This window comes from Erpetoichthys calabaricus, chromosome 9, assembly GCF_900747795.2.
Source record: "Erpetoichthys calabaricus chromosome 9, fErpCal1.3, whole genome shotgun sequence".
Classification (NCBI taxonomy): domain Eukaryota; kingdom Metazoa; phylum Chordata; class Cladistia; order Polypteriformes; family Polypteridae; genus Erpetoichthys; species Erpetoichthys calabaricus.
This window is the reverse complement of record NC_041402.2, coordinates 35,688,191-35,706,671: the sequence shown is the minus strand read 5'-3', so window position 1 is coordinate 35,706,671 and position 18,481 is coordinate 35,688,191. Positions and strand designations below refer to the sequence as shown.

General features: G+C 36.9%; 1 protein-coding gene across 16 annotated transcripts in view; it reads right to left on the bottom strand.

The window, feature by feature from the left end:
• The window catches only part of chd9 (chromodomain helicase DNA binding protein 9), a 270,690-nt gene that overhangs the window by 54,359 nt on the left and 197,850 nt on the right, over positions 1-18,481 (bottom strand). For all 16 annotated transcript variants that reach the window (XM_051932075.1, XM_051932074.1, XM_051932078.1 and 13 more), the window contains 5 exons: positions 10,239-10,376; positions 10,020-10,141; positions 9,361-9,604; positions 8,585-8,761; positions 2,014-2,157 (listed from right to left, as the gene is read on the bottom strand). In XM_051932075.1, coding sequence (XP_051788035.1) covers positions 2,014-2,157; positions 8,585-8,761; positions 9,361-9,604; positions 10,020-10,141; positions 10,239-10,376 — 825 coding nt within the window. The remainder of the gene's footprint in view (positions 1-2,013; positions 2,158-8,584; positions 8,762-9,360; positions 9,605-10,019; positions 10,142-10,238; positions 10,377-18,481) is intronic.

The window sequence follows — 18,481 nt, the reverse complement described above, 5'->3', positions numbered from 1 at the left end:
ACTCCTGGCTTGTGACAGGGATTGAAGAGGGCTGGTATTTTTTTCTATAATGTCACCAAATTTTAATGAAATTAGTCAAAAGTGTTTATGAGATGTTGGTGTGTTTAGCTTTTCACCCTTAAATATTGATTTATTGAAATGTTCTTTCCGACTCCGTACCTACTGGCCTAGATGTACTGTACCAAAACGCCAAAATTCAGCTTTTTAACTAAGCCAGAGTATTTTTGTTGATGAGTGAGTTAATAAACTAATTTGTCTTTGATATATCCCTCTGCTCCATGGTTTAAAATTATAAACAATGCAGATGTGACTAAAGTGCACATTGCAGAATTGTCATTGGTCACCCTAATCCCCCCCCCCCCCCAATAGAATAGCAACAGATGGCATATTAAATCAGTTACATTTAGGATTCTGTTGCATATCCCATGCATACAATGATGTGATAAGCTGAGTCCTTAGATTGTATTGAACTGTTTATTTATGGATGATCTTTTTTGCACTGCACTTTGGACACTTTTTTTTTTATATTTAATAAAAGCTGGTGCTCTGGTGATGTTCTGCCAAACCTCTAATGCAGTCGTCATCAGCTCCAGGTTAAGTTTCTTCTTAATTGGATTTAAATCCATTGACTGGCTTGGCCATTCAAGAAATTTCCATTCTTTAGCATTGAAAAATTCCTCTTCTGCATCAGCAGTAAGTTTGGGATCATTATTTTGTTGTAGGATGAAACACCACCCAATGTGTTTGGAGGCATTTACCAGAACTTCAGCAGATATGTTTCAATACACATCAGAATTCACCATGCCACTGCCATCAGCATTACAAAATTCAAGCAAAATAAAAACAGAAAAAAAATGACAGTATCTACTTTTAGTGTACTGGCTGTTACACTGAAGTCCTGCTGCTTAATACATCTATTTTTGAATATTTATTCGAATACAATGAATATGCTGTATATGTATCTATTATGTATACTGTATAGTACGTATATTGCTAGTGAGCAGAGTTTTGTTTAACACAGTTTCACAAAGTCGCCTCAAATGCTGTTTTGTATAGAATTTTGATGTTGTGAAATGCAAAACCAACTAAAACGATTTTATGAAGTGTTTTTAATGTTATTTAGGGTTAAAAAGCAAGGACTATTCTTTACAAAGAACTATTCTGCAGCACAGCCCTGAAACAACGTCCAGTCTTCCATGTGGCTCCATACTCTGTCATCTGCCTAACACACTGCCTTCATGCACATTCATGCCACTGGTTCTGCTTTGCACAAATCATTTCAGGTCAGTAGTAACACCAGCTGCACTCACTTTCCCCAACTTTGTAAGCTAACCCAAGAACCTTCCAGAGGCTTGTCAGCAGCCACACACTCAGGCCAATGGATTTTAGCAAAGAAGAAGTACATACATTCAGGTATGTGCTCTTTACTTGCAACCCACCCCCTTCATACTCTGCAGCAAAATTATTTTTCCCATGGTTTTGTAATAAAGAAAATGATGTGATGAAAAATATATGTGGTAATTGTTAGAAGCTACAATGGCACGGTGTGAGCGAAAGTCTGAATTAAGTTCTATGGAGATAACTGCGATTATGTATTGTTTACTTATTTCTGTTCATGTAAAAAAAGTGTGATTTGGAGTTGATATCAAGTAAAACAATTGGGTAAGTTCAAAATAAGTACAGGGTATACATTGCTCCTTTAAATCATTTTGGTTATGGTTTACAAACCATTTCCTACATCAATTAATTTTTATAGTAATTCATATTTGAAAATACTCCACAGTAGTAATAACCTTGCATACAATAATTTAACTGTAGGCCTAATATCAGTTTGTTGCACATAAACTGGGTATTATCATGTTTGATTATCCAAACTAATTTGATTAACAGAACCAACCCTGGTCCAAATTAGTTAGGATAATTGGCATTCTACTACAGAATATGACACTTCCAATGTCCTTTCAGTCATCCTGACATGATAGAGGTGGTTACCCCACCATTCTTATGAACTACCTGCTCTTCTGTCTTCAGGTCCCCAAACTCTTGCATGAATGTTGACTCTGAAGGAAAACGGACTGGCTCAAGGAAGTGCAGGAGACTGAAGAGCTCTTCCACAGTATTTTGCAATGGAGTCCCAGTTAAGAGAACCTTGTGTTCCTGCAATTAACATATACAACAGTTTCAGGAAAAATTGTAAATTGTGTTAAAAAGGTATAGGGAGGTTAATAATCTGATAACTCTCCTTCAGCTACATCTTCTTCAAATTATACTGTTTTATACTTTACTTTGCCCAACTGCAAAGTAAACTATATAATTCATTGACAGGTTTCATTTTATATCCAAATTGTAAGCTGGAGCGCTGATCGCACCCTCAGAGGACAGACGCCCCTGGGAAAACCTCTGAAACAGCTAACAGTCTATCTTCACATTGCTCCTTACCCTTCTTACTTGCGCCATAACACGTGAGGTACTCTGCTTACTTAAAAGCCTTGTACAGCGCCTGTCAGTTTTGGAATTGATTGTTTTGCTTCTCTCTCTCTCTCTCTGACATGCTCTGCTCCTGGCGGAACTGTCATCTCTGACTTGTCATGGAGCACGTTTAAACTTTTGAAAAGAGACAAATGTTTGCTTGCAGTGCTTTGAATAAAGTTCCTTTTTTTTCTACAACCTCCCGTGTCTCTGTGCAAATCTTTGACCCAAGAGTGACAAAATGTACACTTAGCAAACCACAAAAAGTTCTCAAATGAGATGTTTTTTTCCCCTTGAAAAATTAATTTTAGTATTCTTTTGTTTAAGAAATTGGTAATGATATTGGGCATCTGATTACAGCTAGCATTTTATTTAACCAAATGGGTTTTTCCATAAAAACAACAAAAAATTGAACTTGAAATGGCTTTCAGTGTTAATGATTCCATTCATACTGTTATTGCTTTTTTCTGCAATAATTACCAGAACATTCAATTATATAAACATATAATGGATAAAATGATGTGTTCTTGATTTGAATAATGATTACAGAAGTCAAGGTTTTTATTTATATTATTCAATCACTGAGGAGACAATGAGTTTACTATTTGAATAATGTGCCTCATACCCAAGCCAAACGTAAATGAGGCTGATGAAAGGTGAGCACATAACCAGATGCATTACACTGCAAAACACAAATAGATACAAATCAGTGTGGACAAATTGCAAATGCATACAGTAGTCTGCTGGACTACCAGCTTTGCAAACCTGGTAGCCATGCTTTATATGCAGAGAGGAGCATTACCTAAAATATCTCACACCATTGTTTATTTGTAAAGTTTTGTTGTGTTCCACAATATAACCACAATCAATATCCTGGAAGAGAATATTTTAGTAAACAATGCTTTAGAAAACAATCCTTTTTAAAGGATGATGTCATATTGATGCATGATTTTTTTGCAATATACACAAACATATATTAGCTAAAAATGAATTGCAATGCTTCACTAATACAGTATTCACATTTTTTTTTCATAGAATGCTTAGACTTAATTGTTGGAGATGTCAATGGTACATGGCTGGAGGCCAAAGGAATGTGCCTTAACTGTCTGCTACTTGGTAAGATTATGTCAATGAAAGCAACTGATGAAAACCAATGAAAAATGAATGTAGTGTGATGTTAGCCTTAAGGGAGTTCACACTAAGTAAATTATCGAATGCTTGCATTTTACTAGGACCATTGAAGATAGAAAAACTCTTTGGCAACTATTTTGTTTATCAATTAATTGCTTTGTTTCATATTATGTATGTAACTTCATTGTCCATGAGGAAGAGATCACATTTTGTAATATGGAGTAAAATGTAAGTATGGTGGAGGGCTGAAGACCAAATAACTAAAAAATCTAGAGTCCTTTTAACTTCAAATATGGTAAGATATTCCTGTCTTCTAAGATCTGCTAAAAAGAGCTCACTTGTTATTGGAGAAAAATTGTGATGTGAGAGTACCTGAAAAGAAAACACACAGGGTAATAGATTTGGGGATAACCCATCAGCACTCTCAATGTCACTTTCTTCTGCTTCTTGTGTCAGCTCAAAATCCTTATCTAACAGTGAAGAATTCAAGTTATCAAAAACATGCAAAACTTATGGAGAATACTTTTTTAATAAAAGCTGATGGTAGGTATTTGATGCTGTAGGCTTGGAATGTGTGAAACTCACCTGTTGCACAAACAGTGCATTATTTAAAACCCCTGATTGATCAGTTATTTGAAGTAGTAATCAACCAACTAATCGATTAGCATACTTGTCCAAAATTTTCCCTGCCAACGAAATTAGTGAGTGTACTGCTCAGTGATCTCAATGGAAATAATTAATTCATATATTCAATATTTTTTATAAGTGAAATTTGATTTTGATTCCTGATTTTTGATTTGAGTGTTATTATTTTAAGTGAGTGCATAGACCTTACAGTGGCAAGCAAAGGTTTGGGCACCTTTGCTTAAAATGTCTGTTACTGTGAATAGTTAAGTGAGTAGAAGATGAACTGAACACCAAAAGGCATAAAGTTAAAGATGACACATTTATTTAATAGTTTAAGCATTATTATTTCCCTCATTCACAGCTACAAAATATCAAACAAATGAAAAGGGCCTTAACCTAAAGTTTGGGCGCCCAACATGGTCAGTACTTAGTAAGACCCCTTTTGGCATGTATCACAGCTTATAAATGCTTTTGTAACCAGCTAAGAGTCTTTCAGTTCTTACTTGGGGTATTTTTGCGCTTTCAAAAGGCATTTAATTCCGCAAAATTCTTGGGCCAGCTTGCATGCATTATTCTTTGAAGATCTATCCAGAGATTTTCAGTGATGTTTAGGTCAGGGACTATGAGGCCTGTGGAAAAACCATCAGCTTGTAACTCTTGCGGTATTCCACTGTAGATTTTAAGGTGTGATTTGGATCATTATCTTGTTGTAGGACCCATTCTACTTCAACCTTGCTTCCAGAATTTGCTGGTATTTATTTGAATCCATTTTTCACTCTACCAATGACATGTTCCCTGTGCCACTGGCTGCAACATAAGCCAAACGCCTGATTGATCCAAGCCCATGCTTAATAGCTGGAGATGTGTTCTTTTCCTGAAATTCGGCACCCTTTTTTCTCCAAACACACCTTTGTACATTGTGGCCAAAAAGTTCTGTTGACTTCTGTTCTGTATGACTTCAAAAAATTCTGTTCTGTTTGACTTTTGCCCATAGGAGTTGTTTCCAAATTCATCAGGCTTGCTTAGAAGTTTATTTAAAAACTACATGCACTGAATTTTGTAGCTAGGATGCAGGAAGAGTTTTCTTCTACTGACTCTACCATGAAGGTCATATTTTGTTCAGGTGTTGCTGCACAGTAGAACAGTGCACCACCACTCCAGAGTCTGCTAAATCTTCATGAATGTCTTTTCCAGTCAAATGGGATGGTTTATTTGCCTTTGTAGCACTCCAATGAGCAGTTCTTTCAGAAAGTTTTCTTGCACTTACAGACCTCATCTTAACCTCCACCATTCCTGTTAACTGTTATTTCATAATAACATTACAAACTGAGGAAACAGCTACCTGAAAACACTTTGCTATCTTCTTGTAGCCTTCTCCTACTTTTCGAACATTATTTTATTTATAAGAGTGCTATGCAGCTGCTTAGAGGAGCCCATGGCTGCTGAATGTTGGGACAAGTTTTAAGGAGTCAGAATTTATAAAGCTTTGGCAATTTGCATCACCTGGGGGTTTCTTAACAATGAATGTGAACAAGCCATAGCCCTAACAAGCTAATAAAGGGTTCAGACCTTATGAAAAGGTATCTGAATCTGAATATGTTAGTTTGCTCAAACTTCTGCATGGTGCTCCTTTCTGTTTTTCACAGTATAATTGTACAAAACAAGAGCAAAATGCTAATCTTATGTTAAATGCTAAAAAGAAATGTGTCATTTTAACTTTATGTCTTTTACTGATCAGTTCAAATTCTGCTCACTTAACTATTCACAGTAACAGACATTTTAAGCAAGGGTACCCAAACTTTTGCATGCCACTGCATGTGGTCTTTTCTTTTGCAATAGAATGGCTATAGTGAGTTCTTGCAGTTGCAATGGCTCACAGGCCTACCGCAACAATATTCACATTCTCTTTTATGCTTAGTATACGGTGCATCCGGAAAGTATTCACAGCGCATCACTTTTTCCACATTTTGTTATGTTACAGCCTTATTCCAAAATGGATTAAATTAATGTTTTTCCTCAGAATTCTACACACAACACCCCATAATGACAACGTGAAAAAAGTTTACTTGAGGTTTTTGCAAATATATTAAAAATAAAAGAATTGAGAAAGCACATGTACATAAGTATTCACAGCCTTTGCCATGAAGTTCAAAATTGAGCTCAGGTGCATCCTGTTTCCCCTGATCATCCTTGAGATGTTTCTGCAGCTTAATTGGAGTCCACCTGTGGTAAATTCAGTTGATTGGACATGATTTGGAAAGGCACACACCTGTCTATATAAAGGTCCCACAGTTGACAGTTCATGTCAAAGCACAAACCAAGCATGAAGTCAAAGGAATTGTCTGTAGACCTCCGAGACAGGATTGTCTCAAGGCACAAATCTGGGGAAGGTTACAGAAAAATTTCTGCTGCTTTGAAGGTCCCAATGAGCACAGTGGCCTCCGAAACCACCAGGACTCTTCCTAGAGCTGGCCGGCCATCTAAACTGAGCGATCGGGGGAGTAGGGCCTTAGTCAGGGAGGTGACCAAGAACCCGATGGTCACTCTGTCAGAGCTCCAGAGGTCCTCTGTGGAGAGAGGAGAACCTTCCAGAAGGACAACCATCTCTGCAGCAATCCACCAATCAGGAACGTATGGTAGAGTGGCCAGACGGAAGCCACTCCTTAGTAAAAGGCACATGGCAGCCCGCCTGGAGTTTGCCAAAAGGCACCTGAAGAACTCTCAGACCATGATAAAGAAAATTCTGTGGTCTGATGAGACAAAGATTGAACTCTTTGGTGTGAATGCCGGGCGTCACGTTTGGAGGAAACCAGGCACCGCTCATCACCAGGCCAATACCATCCTTACAGTGAAGCATGATGGTGGCAGCAGCATCATGCTGTGGGGATGTTTTTCAGTGGCAGGGACTGGGAGACTAGTCAGGATAAAGGGTAAGATGACTGCAGCAATGTACAGAGACATCCTGGATGAAAACCTGCTCCACAGCGCTCTTGACCTCAGACTGGGGCGACGGTTCATCTTTCAGCAGGACAACAACCCTAAGCACACAGCCAAGATATCAAAGGAGTGGCTTCAGGACAACTCTGTGAATGTCCTTGAGTGGCCCAGCCAGAGCCCAGACTTGAATCCGATTGAACATCTCTGGAGAGATCTTAAAATGGCTGTGCACCGACGCTTCTCATCCAACCTGATGGAGCTTGAGAGGTGTTGCAAAGAGGAATGGGTGAAACTGGCCAAGGATAGGTGTGCCAAGCTTGTGGCATCATATTCATAAAGACTTGAGGCTGTAATTGCTGCCAAAATTGCATCGACAAAGTATTGAGCAAAGGCTGTGAATACTTATGTACATGTGATTTCTCAGTTTTTTTATTTTTAATAAATTTGCAAAAACCTCAAGTAAACTTTTTTCACATTGTCATTATGGGGTGTTGTGTGTAGAATTTTGAGGAAAAAAATGAATTTAATCCATTTTGGAATAAGGCTGAAAAATAACAAAATGTGGAAAAAGTGATGCGCTGTGAATACTTTCTGGATGCACTGTATAGTCAATTCTGAAGAATAATCTATTATTTTAAGCTTTGTCTTTAGTCTTAGGGGCAGGTTCTGTATGCATGAGGTACAATTTATATAAATGCAGTGACAAGGAATAAAGAATGCAAGAATTTAAGAACTCAAACAGAAGTGAAGCTCGTCTGTGTGATATCCTGTGTTTTACATACCATGTCATAATGGAAAAAAAGGGCAGAGATTGCAGATGAATTCAATGTACTCATTAACCCTTTCTACAGTGCTGGCTCATTCTGGAAGCACGTTATTGGCTGTAAAAAAAGAGGCAAGCACAACTGTGCTAAGAGGCCTGGCACCTTTCCATTAACTGTGATAGCCAACAATTTTTAGTAGTTTAAATTGACATGGTCTGATGACGAGGTCAGCCACTGGGGTCAGCAAGACTGACATACCACACAAGTAAAAGTCGTTGGGTTACTAGGGGCCGCTATCTCTGCAACCCTGGGTGGATCAATACTACTCACTAATCAGAATTTTCTGGGGGAATACTGCAGTCATTAGTTGCAGCTCCAGCCTTTACAAACTAATAAATACAATGTTAAATAATTAGAGTATTATGCCCAAATAGCTACTTTGGATTATCAGAATTTCATTGTATAATAATTTTTCAGCTTTAATGTCACAGAATTGAGTGGCTATTTTAATTTTCTTCTTTTTCTGCCTTGCTTGAACTCAAATTGAACAGCCAAATACATTTAAGATTTTCTCCTATGTGTATTATAAACACAATAGATACAAAATACCTATTTCCAAAAGACAGCATTCACTTATGTGTATACATATACCTTACCAGGTTCATGAGCTTAAATCCCTCCAGTAGTTTGCAGTTTTTGTTTTTGAGCCGATGTGCTTCATCAATGATGACACAGCGCCATTCAATGGCATTTAATTCTGGACAGCCACCTAGAATCATCTCGAATGTGGTGATGATGGCTTGGAATTTGTAGGCTCCACGGATAATGCGGCCCTGTCAAATTATTATGTTAGATGGTAAAGACTTCAGCACTTCACTTTCAGACATTACACATTCTACAAGTATTGGTGCTGTCAGAGATCTCATTACATATAATGTATTTTGTGAGATTTTTGGAGTTTGTGACACATGGATTGCACCTTCAGAAGTTTGACACCAATTTTTCACAAAGGATTGCTTAACTTTAATTAGCAAACAATATTTTGAAAACAAATACACAAATTCGCAGTTTTTATCTAACTTATATCTCATCAGTGGATAATTTTTTAAAGAATAAGAAAACTTGGCTGAATGTTTTTTTCTAATCCAGAAAACAGTTACATGTTAAACTGCCATGGAGGTTAACTGTGACATACAGTGTTGTGAAACTAGATTAGACAAAGAGGCAAGGACTTCTCAGGTAATGTACAAAAGGTACTACAGTTACAATTTTTAGATTTGTTAAAGTCACTCGACCCAAATGTCACAACTGTGTAGCCTTTTGCCAAAAACCTGTATTTTAATATAGAAATTGCACCATGCTTAAAGAAGAAGGAAAAGAGATTTTCATTTTATACTGTGGAAAAAAATCACCTATTAAAAAAAATATGCACCTGTGAATCCCTGAAGTACATTTCATACTGCTGAAGCATTTGCCGACTGACCATGCTGCCATGATATACAATAACATTCAAGTCAGTCCATGTGCGAAATTCTCGTTCCCAGTTGGCAATAGTAGAAAGTGGAGCGATGATGAGAAAGGGCCTCCGGACACCAGTTAGATAAATTTCTTCAAGGAATGTGATGGACTGAATAGTCTTTCCAAGACCCATTTCATCAGCAAGAATACAGTTTTGCCTTTAACATAACATAATAATTAGAAATGCATGCTATTAAATTGTCTATATACTGCTATTAACAGAGAAGCACAAAATATTTCAAGGAAGTTAGAAATACATCATTAGAAAAAATATTAGGCAAACTGAACAACATTCTAGAATGTCATTTATTTAAACATAATATTAGGAGCAATATAACACAAAGTAATCCAATTGATGTACCATGATTATTGATAACTAATATGTTAAATTTATAAAATCCAAATGATTCCTAAGCAGAAAAGTAACCAAAAGTAGTAGAAAAAACTAAACCAAAGCTTTATGGGGGAATTCTTACTTCAATATCTTAAATATGAAAGCGTTAAGTCAGTGCTAAGTTAGGCAATGAAGCTACAAGTAATAAAAAGGGAAGCTTCATAAATATAAAGAATTACCTGTTGTACCAGTTAAAGAGAAGCCAATTTACTCCTTCCAGCTGGTAGTCCCTGAGTCGATTACCATTCCGATATTCTCTGGATCGCTCAATTTTCTTCCACATATTGGCTGGGGGCCGCTCCTTGGATTTAAAAAATAAACAAGTAAATAAAAAATACATTTGTTATCAGTTGTCATATAGTGTTGTAATGAGAACAGCAGAAACAGAAAAGACTTACTATCCTCCTTGTGTCTGGTTGGGCTGTTTGCAAAAGCTCAAATTCCTCAATTTTGCTCTGATCTACATCCTCCTTGAGCTCCCATGTGCTGTCTTCATAAGGCAAAGAGCACCACTTCACTAAATAATAAATTATGGGCTAAAGAAAGATCAAGAGAAGGAAGGCATATTATGAAATACAGATTTATAAGCATGTATCCTTTGTCAAGGATATATGATTAATATGAAGCTGGATATGACATTTGGTGGAAACTTGACCGTTAGAAAAAAGGAACACTATTAATGAATGTGCTGTCCTGAACAGGCCTCAAAGTCTGAGGGAGATTGCTGTGGTGAAGAGATAATGCCTCAAACAAACTGGGGGGAGAGTAATCAGGAAAGTGTTTCAACAAGTTTAAATGAATGACTTTAATTGAGATTGATGGTTTATCTTTTACTCTCTTGAAAAATGAAAATTTCATTAATTTAATCGGCCTGATCCCCAAAATGTGGGATAACCTGATAATGATTAAGTAGTCCTAAAACCCTAAAATACTGAAGAAATGACTGAAAATCCAATAATCTGACATTTATTCTAATGATCAATTTGTAGGTCACGCAAAAAGTATTTTCGTAGAACTAACTAGGATTTACTTTCACTAGCCTAATTATTTAAATATTTGTTAACAAGTGTTTCATTGACAGAAATTGTTGATACTCCTATCTGAAATAAACTTAAAGCAGATGATCAGGTAAAAGACAAACCAATAAAATATGCATATTGACCAAGTGCTGCTTTACTAAAAAAAGGACTATTAAGTGTATAGTATTACTGTATAGTAGAAGTGAGTAACTTTAGTATTTACTTTGATGTGAAAACTGACATACTCAGAAAAATGTTCTTATTCCTTAATAATTGTGTTTGATTTCTCCAAACATTATGTTCTCTTAATTGTACTTTAATTAATTACAAGCATTCACACTCAGATTTTTCTATCCTGTAGTCATGTTTCAAGATCATTATTTGATTATTTTTGATTTCCTACCCACCTACAGTACAAATAAATAATGTATTCAGAACCAAAGCAGATATATTTAGATAATAATAGTATTGCAAGATTAACATGGTAAAAAGCAAAAACCTAGAAATAATATAAATCAGCTGTCTATGCATTAAAACTATTATATCTCGTAAGAAAGATTAAGGCATGAAATATTTATTTAAAACAGTTACGATATTTAAAAAGCCGGCATGAAAAAGTATGACCACATAACAGCTCTTAAATCATTTCATAAGCTTTTCAAATAAAAATATCTCACTAAAGTCTCTAATCCAGGGGGTACCTCTCAGGTGGGCTGGTTAAACTTCTAAGGATCAACAAAAGTAGTGTTGGTGATACTCCCTTTAGCTATACAGTGCTCAAGCACTGGAATGATTTACCTACTAATATCAGAGAAGCCCCATCAGTTTTAGCATTTAAATCAATGCTAAAGGCTCACTACGTAATCACAGTATACTCTTACTGGTTCTCCTGCCAATAATGTTATTTTGTTTTACCAATTATAGAAACTGTTTTCTTTAGTGCTTACTAAATTTTCCCTTTTCCTTTCTCTTTGTTTTGATAGGATATTTAGCCACAAATAAAGGACTTATTTTCAGATGTTTAAAGATTGTTGCCGTCTGCCTGTGGAGTGATTTGTTTCAAAATGTGTCTGACATTGGACAGCTGTACAGTATATATCAGATACACGTATACATATTTCTTTCTATATATTACTTGATTGTCCTGCGGTGGGTTGGCACCCTGCCCGGGATTGGTTCCTGCCTTGTGCCCTGTGTTGGCTGGGATTGGCTCCAGCAGACCCCCGTGACCCTGTGTTCGGATTCAGCGGGTTGGAAAATGGATGGATGAAGTATATTTATAATTACATTTGAATTCTTAAGTTGAAGTGTGCCTAATGAGAATGAATTGAACAGAATAAAAATAAACAAGGAAGTACCAACAGGGAGAAAAGGACCCTGAATTGCTCACTGAATCCAGAATTTGGTGTCAATAACTCGAACTGAGATAATATGGAAGGGATACTGAGACAGATGAAAGGCTTAAATAATATGATCATGTAAAATTTTAAAAAAATAGGAGGAGGCAGTAGAGCTAGGAAAAAAGACTGAGAAAATTCCTGCTGTCAGGGAAAAGGCAAGTAGAAATTGATCTATGAACTGCATAAATGTAAATGACAACAAATTCAGTACTGAATAAAAACAGATCAAGTGGAGATACTGGTTAGATTAAAGAAATGACAATAGAAAATCAAAAAAATGATAATCTTCTAAACTTGGTATACAAAATTAGAATATTTTATTTTTAGAGTATGAACATTTATTCGAGGATAAAATATAAATTAAATAAAGTAAAAATGCCATAGCTCAAGGCGCAGCATATAGAGGAGCAGTATGAACATATGCTATTAAAGCAGGAAAGCAACAAGACAAGATGGCTTTCCAGCAGAATCTTTTAAAAATCATTATGTGAAATTACATACGACCACAAACATAGCACCAGGCGTCAATTACTGTTTTTTCTTCTCCAAATGAGAATAAAAAACTTGTCAAGAGTGTGCATCCTACAGACCAATTTCTTTACTGAACAGTGATATCAAGATTTTAGAGGACACTTTAGCAATAGCAATAAAGAAATTTCTCTCTTTTCTAGTATCACAGTATCATCCTGGACTTGTCAAAGGCACAAATTTACAATCAAATAATTTACAGTCAGCCACTTTGGTGATTGTTCAATGCAATATACAACTCTGCAGAATCAGTGCTTCACGTGACCAGGGCTTGAATTTCATTTGTGACAGAGATGGGGATTCTTTCTGGGGGGGATGTTAGCATAGGGTGTATGATCATCTTGGACTATTAGATTTATCTTAACATGTGAACGCACCAAATTTATACACTGACATTCATAGTCTCTTCAATAACCAAACAAAAAATATCATATTGTCCAATTTGTAACATTTGTAGTAATGAAATGTATGTTTACAGCTTTATATGTGGGAGACAGAAACTGGTTAACAACACTTATGAAAAGTAATAGTTAATGGACAAGTCAAAATAATTAAAAATTTAAAACATCACACCTGATGTTTACATTTTCCAATTTTTTTCCCTTCTACTTAGATTTGTCTCACCTTTAAGACACCCTTGTGAAATCAATCTTGTTAATTTAACATTACTATTGTTCTGGTGTTTCCAAGCTACTTCACATAAGTAATAAGACTACTGCTCATGCTTTATGTTACTGAAAAATTAGTCACTGAATTGGACTGGCTATAAGGACAGAAATTAGTCGCAACTAGAAAAGGTATTCATTCCACTAGTGTTCCAATATATGCTTATATGTGCTTCACTGCCATTTTAGTTGTTGTACTAGTTAATTAATCTCTGAGATTATGCAAGATGGGTCCAGCTGCAGACTTCCGCATCTAGCAATTCAGTAGCTCTGCTGGACAGCCAATTGGATTGCAGATTTTTGTCACTTGGTTTAATTGACTTCAGATAACCCTCCTCCAACCCTGATCTTAATCATAGTGTAACCAGGTGTTATCACTGACGTATAATATAAAGCGACAACCTCCTCAAGGGAACGTAGCTCTGGAGGTCTGCAGCTAGTCTATTGGGTTATGTGCTTCCATCAACACACTGTATGTCACATGATTGGAGAGTTTTGCCTTGTGCTTTAACATATTAACAGATGTCTGGCCAAAGTTGAAATTCTGAAATATCAATTAAATAAAATTTTACGTTAGAATGATGTATAGGTAGATATGTGGATATATGTGAGGTTGTTATCCAGTCCTAGGTTGGATCCTGTCTTGCGCCCAATGCAGTGCATACAGCAACAGAGTCTCCTAGCTATCATGAACTGGATACACTGGCTAGAATATAAATGGTTAAACAGACAACTGTAGCAAAATGTAGCTTCCCTTTGACTCTCCTCTGAAGAGTGACAGCATGTGATCCTCAAAGCAACTCTCAAAAGATCTGAAAACAAAGATTGTTTAGGGGTAGGCTACAAAAAGCTATCTCAGAGGTTTAAACTGTCAGTTTCAACTGTAAGGAATGTAATCAGGAAATGGAAGGTCACAGGCACAGTTGCTGTTAAACCTAGGTCTGGCAGGCCAAGAAAAAAACAGGAGCGGCATATGTACAAGATTGTGAGAATGGTTACAGAAAACCCACAGATCACCTCCAAAGACCTGCAAGAATATCTTGCTGCAGGTGGTGCATCTGTACATCGTTCTACAATTCAGCGCAATTTGCACAAAGAACATCTGTATGGCAGGGTGATGAGAAAGAAGCCCTTTCTGCTCTCACACCACAAACAGAGTCGCTTGTTGTATGCAAATGCTCATTTAGACAAGCCAGATTCATTTTGGAACAAAGCGCTTTGGACTGATGAGACAAAAATTGAGTTATTTGGTCATAACAAAAAACGCTTTGCATGGCGGAAGAAGAACACCGCATTCCAAGAAAAACACCTGCTACCTACTGTCACATTTGGTGAAGGTTCCATCATGCCGTGGGGCTGTGTGGCTAGTTCAGGGACTGGGGCCCTTGTTAAAGTCGAAGGTTGGATGAATTCAACCCAATATCAACAAATTCTTCAGGATAATGTTCAAACATCAGTCACAAAGTTGAAGTTAAGCAGGGGTTGGATATTCCAACAAGACAATGACCCAAAACACAGTTTGAAATCTACAAAGTCATTCATGCACAAGCAGAAGTACAATGTTCTGGAATGGCCATCACAGTCCCTTGACTTGAATATCATCGAAAATCTATGGGATGATTTGAAGCAGGCTGTCCATGCTCGGCAGCCATCAAATTTAACTGAACTGGAGAGATTTTGTATGGAAGAATGGTCAAAAATACCTCCATCCAGACACTCATCAAAGGCTATAGGAGGCATCTAGAGGCTGTTATATTTGCAAAAGGAGGCTCAACTAAGTGTTGATGTAATATCTCTGTTGGGGTGCCCAAAATTATGCACCTGTCTAATTTTGTTATGATGCAAATTGCATATTTTCTTTTAATCCAATAAACTTAATGTCACTGCTGAAATACTATTGTTTCCATAAGGCATGTCATATATTAAAAGGAAGTTGCTACTTTGAAAGCTCAGCCAATGATGAACAAAAATCCAAAGAATTAAGAGGGGTTCCCAAACTTTTTCATGTGACTGTAAATACATACTTTAAGACAATGGAGGGAAGAAAAAAGAAATGTAATTGTACCTACTTAGTACTACAGAAAGGAGGCCCTGCTGAAAGTGTTCTATATATGCTTTGTTCTGTGCCATTGCTAAATATAGATAATTAACTAGTAATTCAAAGGTTATTCACTCGTGGAAAATATGTTACCAATGCAGGAGACACTTTAAAGCCAAGATATTAATGTCACTTGCTCCCAATGCATGCCATATACAAAAATTAAGCTACGGACTTGTATAAAAACATAAAGCACACGATATCATCAGAAAGGTCTATTACATAATACTGTATCTGCAGGAGTTCAGATACAAATAATACACATACTTAAATTGTATGAGTTGGTGATTTTAGATTTTAGATACAAAAGTAACAAACTTGACAAAAATCATTACAATTAAAACGCAAACATGGGTTTCACTCTAGATAACGAACAATGAAAAAAAGATAAAAGAAGACAAGAACACAGCACAGGAGACAAGGACATATATTCACAAAACCTGGACACAGAAGAAAAAGGAATAGGAAGGAACATAAAACCTGAACCTCGGGGAGTGGAATTATCAGAGCACTGAACTGCTTACTGTGAAAAAAATATAAGTACAGTGGAACCTCGTTTCATGAACGTCTCGGTACACGTACAAATCGGTTTATGACCAAAAAGTTTGCCAAACTTTTGCCTCGGTTCACGACCACACACTCGGTATACGAATAAGCCAGTTTCCCTTTCGGTTTGTACATGTTCAGTCTCTCCCTGTGCATTTCCTGTGCAGCGAGCGAGAGGGAGAGAGCGTGACACACACAGGCGCACGAGAGAGAGGCGCACACACAGGTGCGCGAGAGAGAGGCGCGCACACACAGGAACACCTGAGAGACAGGTGCATACACACACAGGAGCGTGCGCGAGAGAGGCGCACACACACACAGGAGTGCGCTAGTGAGAGACACAGACACACAGGCGCTCCAAGAGAGAGAGCGAGCGAGCGAGCGAGCGAGCGAGATAGGGAGGACTGGACGCATAAGGTAGAGAAGGCTTGTTTTTGTTTTTAGTTCTGTTTACAGCGATCGGTTTGTAGCGTGCATTGTTGCAATGTTACTTTTCTTGGTGGTTTATTAAATTATGGATTTTTCAAATGTTCACTTTTTTTCCTGTGCTTAAAACTCATAAAAAAAAAAAAGTGTTTTTAGCGAGCTGTTCCAAGCACTATAGCGCGAACTATTGCAGTGTTAGTTTTCTCTGTTGTTCAAGGTTTTCTCAGTGTTATTCAATGTTTTTACATTTAGTTTATTATTACCCTGTGCATTCTATGGTATAATTAACTATATTTGTGCTTAAAAACTAAAAAAATATATATTTACATACAGTTCGTACGGTCTGGAACGGATCAATTGTATTTATATACAATCCTATGGGGGAAATTGCTTCGGTTCACGACCAAATCGGTTTACGACCAGAGGTTTGGAACGAATTATGGTTGTGAACCAAGGTTCCACTGTATAGTGAACCCCAGTGTGTGTGTGTGTGCACGTATATATATATATATATATATATATATATATATATATATATATATATATATATATATATACATATACATACACAGTAATCCCTCGCTATATCGCGCTTCGCCTTTCGCGGCTTCACTCCATCGCGGATTTTATATGTAAGCATATTTAAATATATATCGCGGATTTTTTGCTGGTTCGTGGATTTCTGCGGACAATGGGTCTTTTAATTTCTGGTACATGCTTCCTCAGTTGGTTTGCCCAGTTGATTTCATACAAGGGACGCTATTGGCAGATGGCTGAGAAGCTACCCGGCTTACTTTTCTGTCTCTCTTGCGCTGACTTTCTCTGATCCTGACGTAGGGGGATTGAGCAGGGGGGCTGTTCGCACACCTAGACGATAAGGACGCTCGTCTAAAAATGCTGAAAGATTATCTTCACGTTGCTATCTTTTGTGCAGCTGCTTCCTGAAAGGACATGCTGCACGGTGCTTCGCATACTTAAAAGCTCGAAGGGCACGTATTGATTTTTGATTGAAAAACAAACTCTGTCTCTCTCTCTCTCTCCCTGCTCCTGACGGAGGGGGTGTGAGCGGCCGCCTTCAACAGCTTTGTGCCGCGGTGCTTCGCATACTTAAAAGCAAACAGCCCTATTGATTTGTTTGCTTTCCTCTGTCTTTCTGACAGACTCTGTTCCTGACGCGCACTCCTTTGAAGAGGAAAATATGTTTGCATTCTTTTAATTGTGAGACGGAACTGTCATCTCTGTCTTGTCATGGAGCACAGTTTAAACTTTTGAAAAAGAGACAAATGTTTGTTTGCAGTGTTTGAATAACGTTCCTGTCTCTCTATAACCTCCTGTGTTTCTGCGCAAATCTGTGACCCAAGCATGACAATATAAAAATAATCATTTAAACATATGGTTTGTACTTCGCGGATTTTCTTATTTCGCGGGTGGCTCTGGAACGCAACCCCCGCGATGGAGGAGGGATTACTGTAATAGATATATATATTATATATATATTATATATATATATATATATATATATATATATATATATATATATATATATATATATATATATATATATATATATATAGATATATATATATATATATATATATATATATATATATATAGATATATATATAGATATATATAGAGTGAGGTTAAGGGAAATGGGGTCATAGGAATATAAACCTGGAAAAGGGCCTAATTATGCCTCCACTTTACATCTATACAAAGTCTATACAAAATCAGTGGGCCTATTTTACAGGACTGCTGCTTTAATATCAATGATCTAAAAAGGAGAAATGGTTTCAATCCGTAGCAATTACATAAGAATGTAGTGGGCTTCAAACTAGCACCAAACAGACCTAAAATTTAACATCCAATGGAACATCTCCAAAACAGGTAAGGCATCCCTTAATTGGACCTAATGTGCTTCAGAACTGAGTGCTAATGGATGGTCTCTTGCCATTCCAT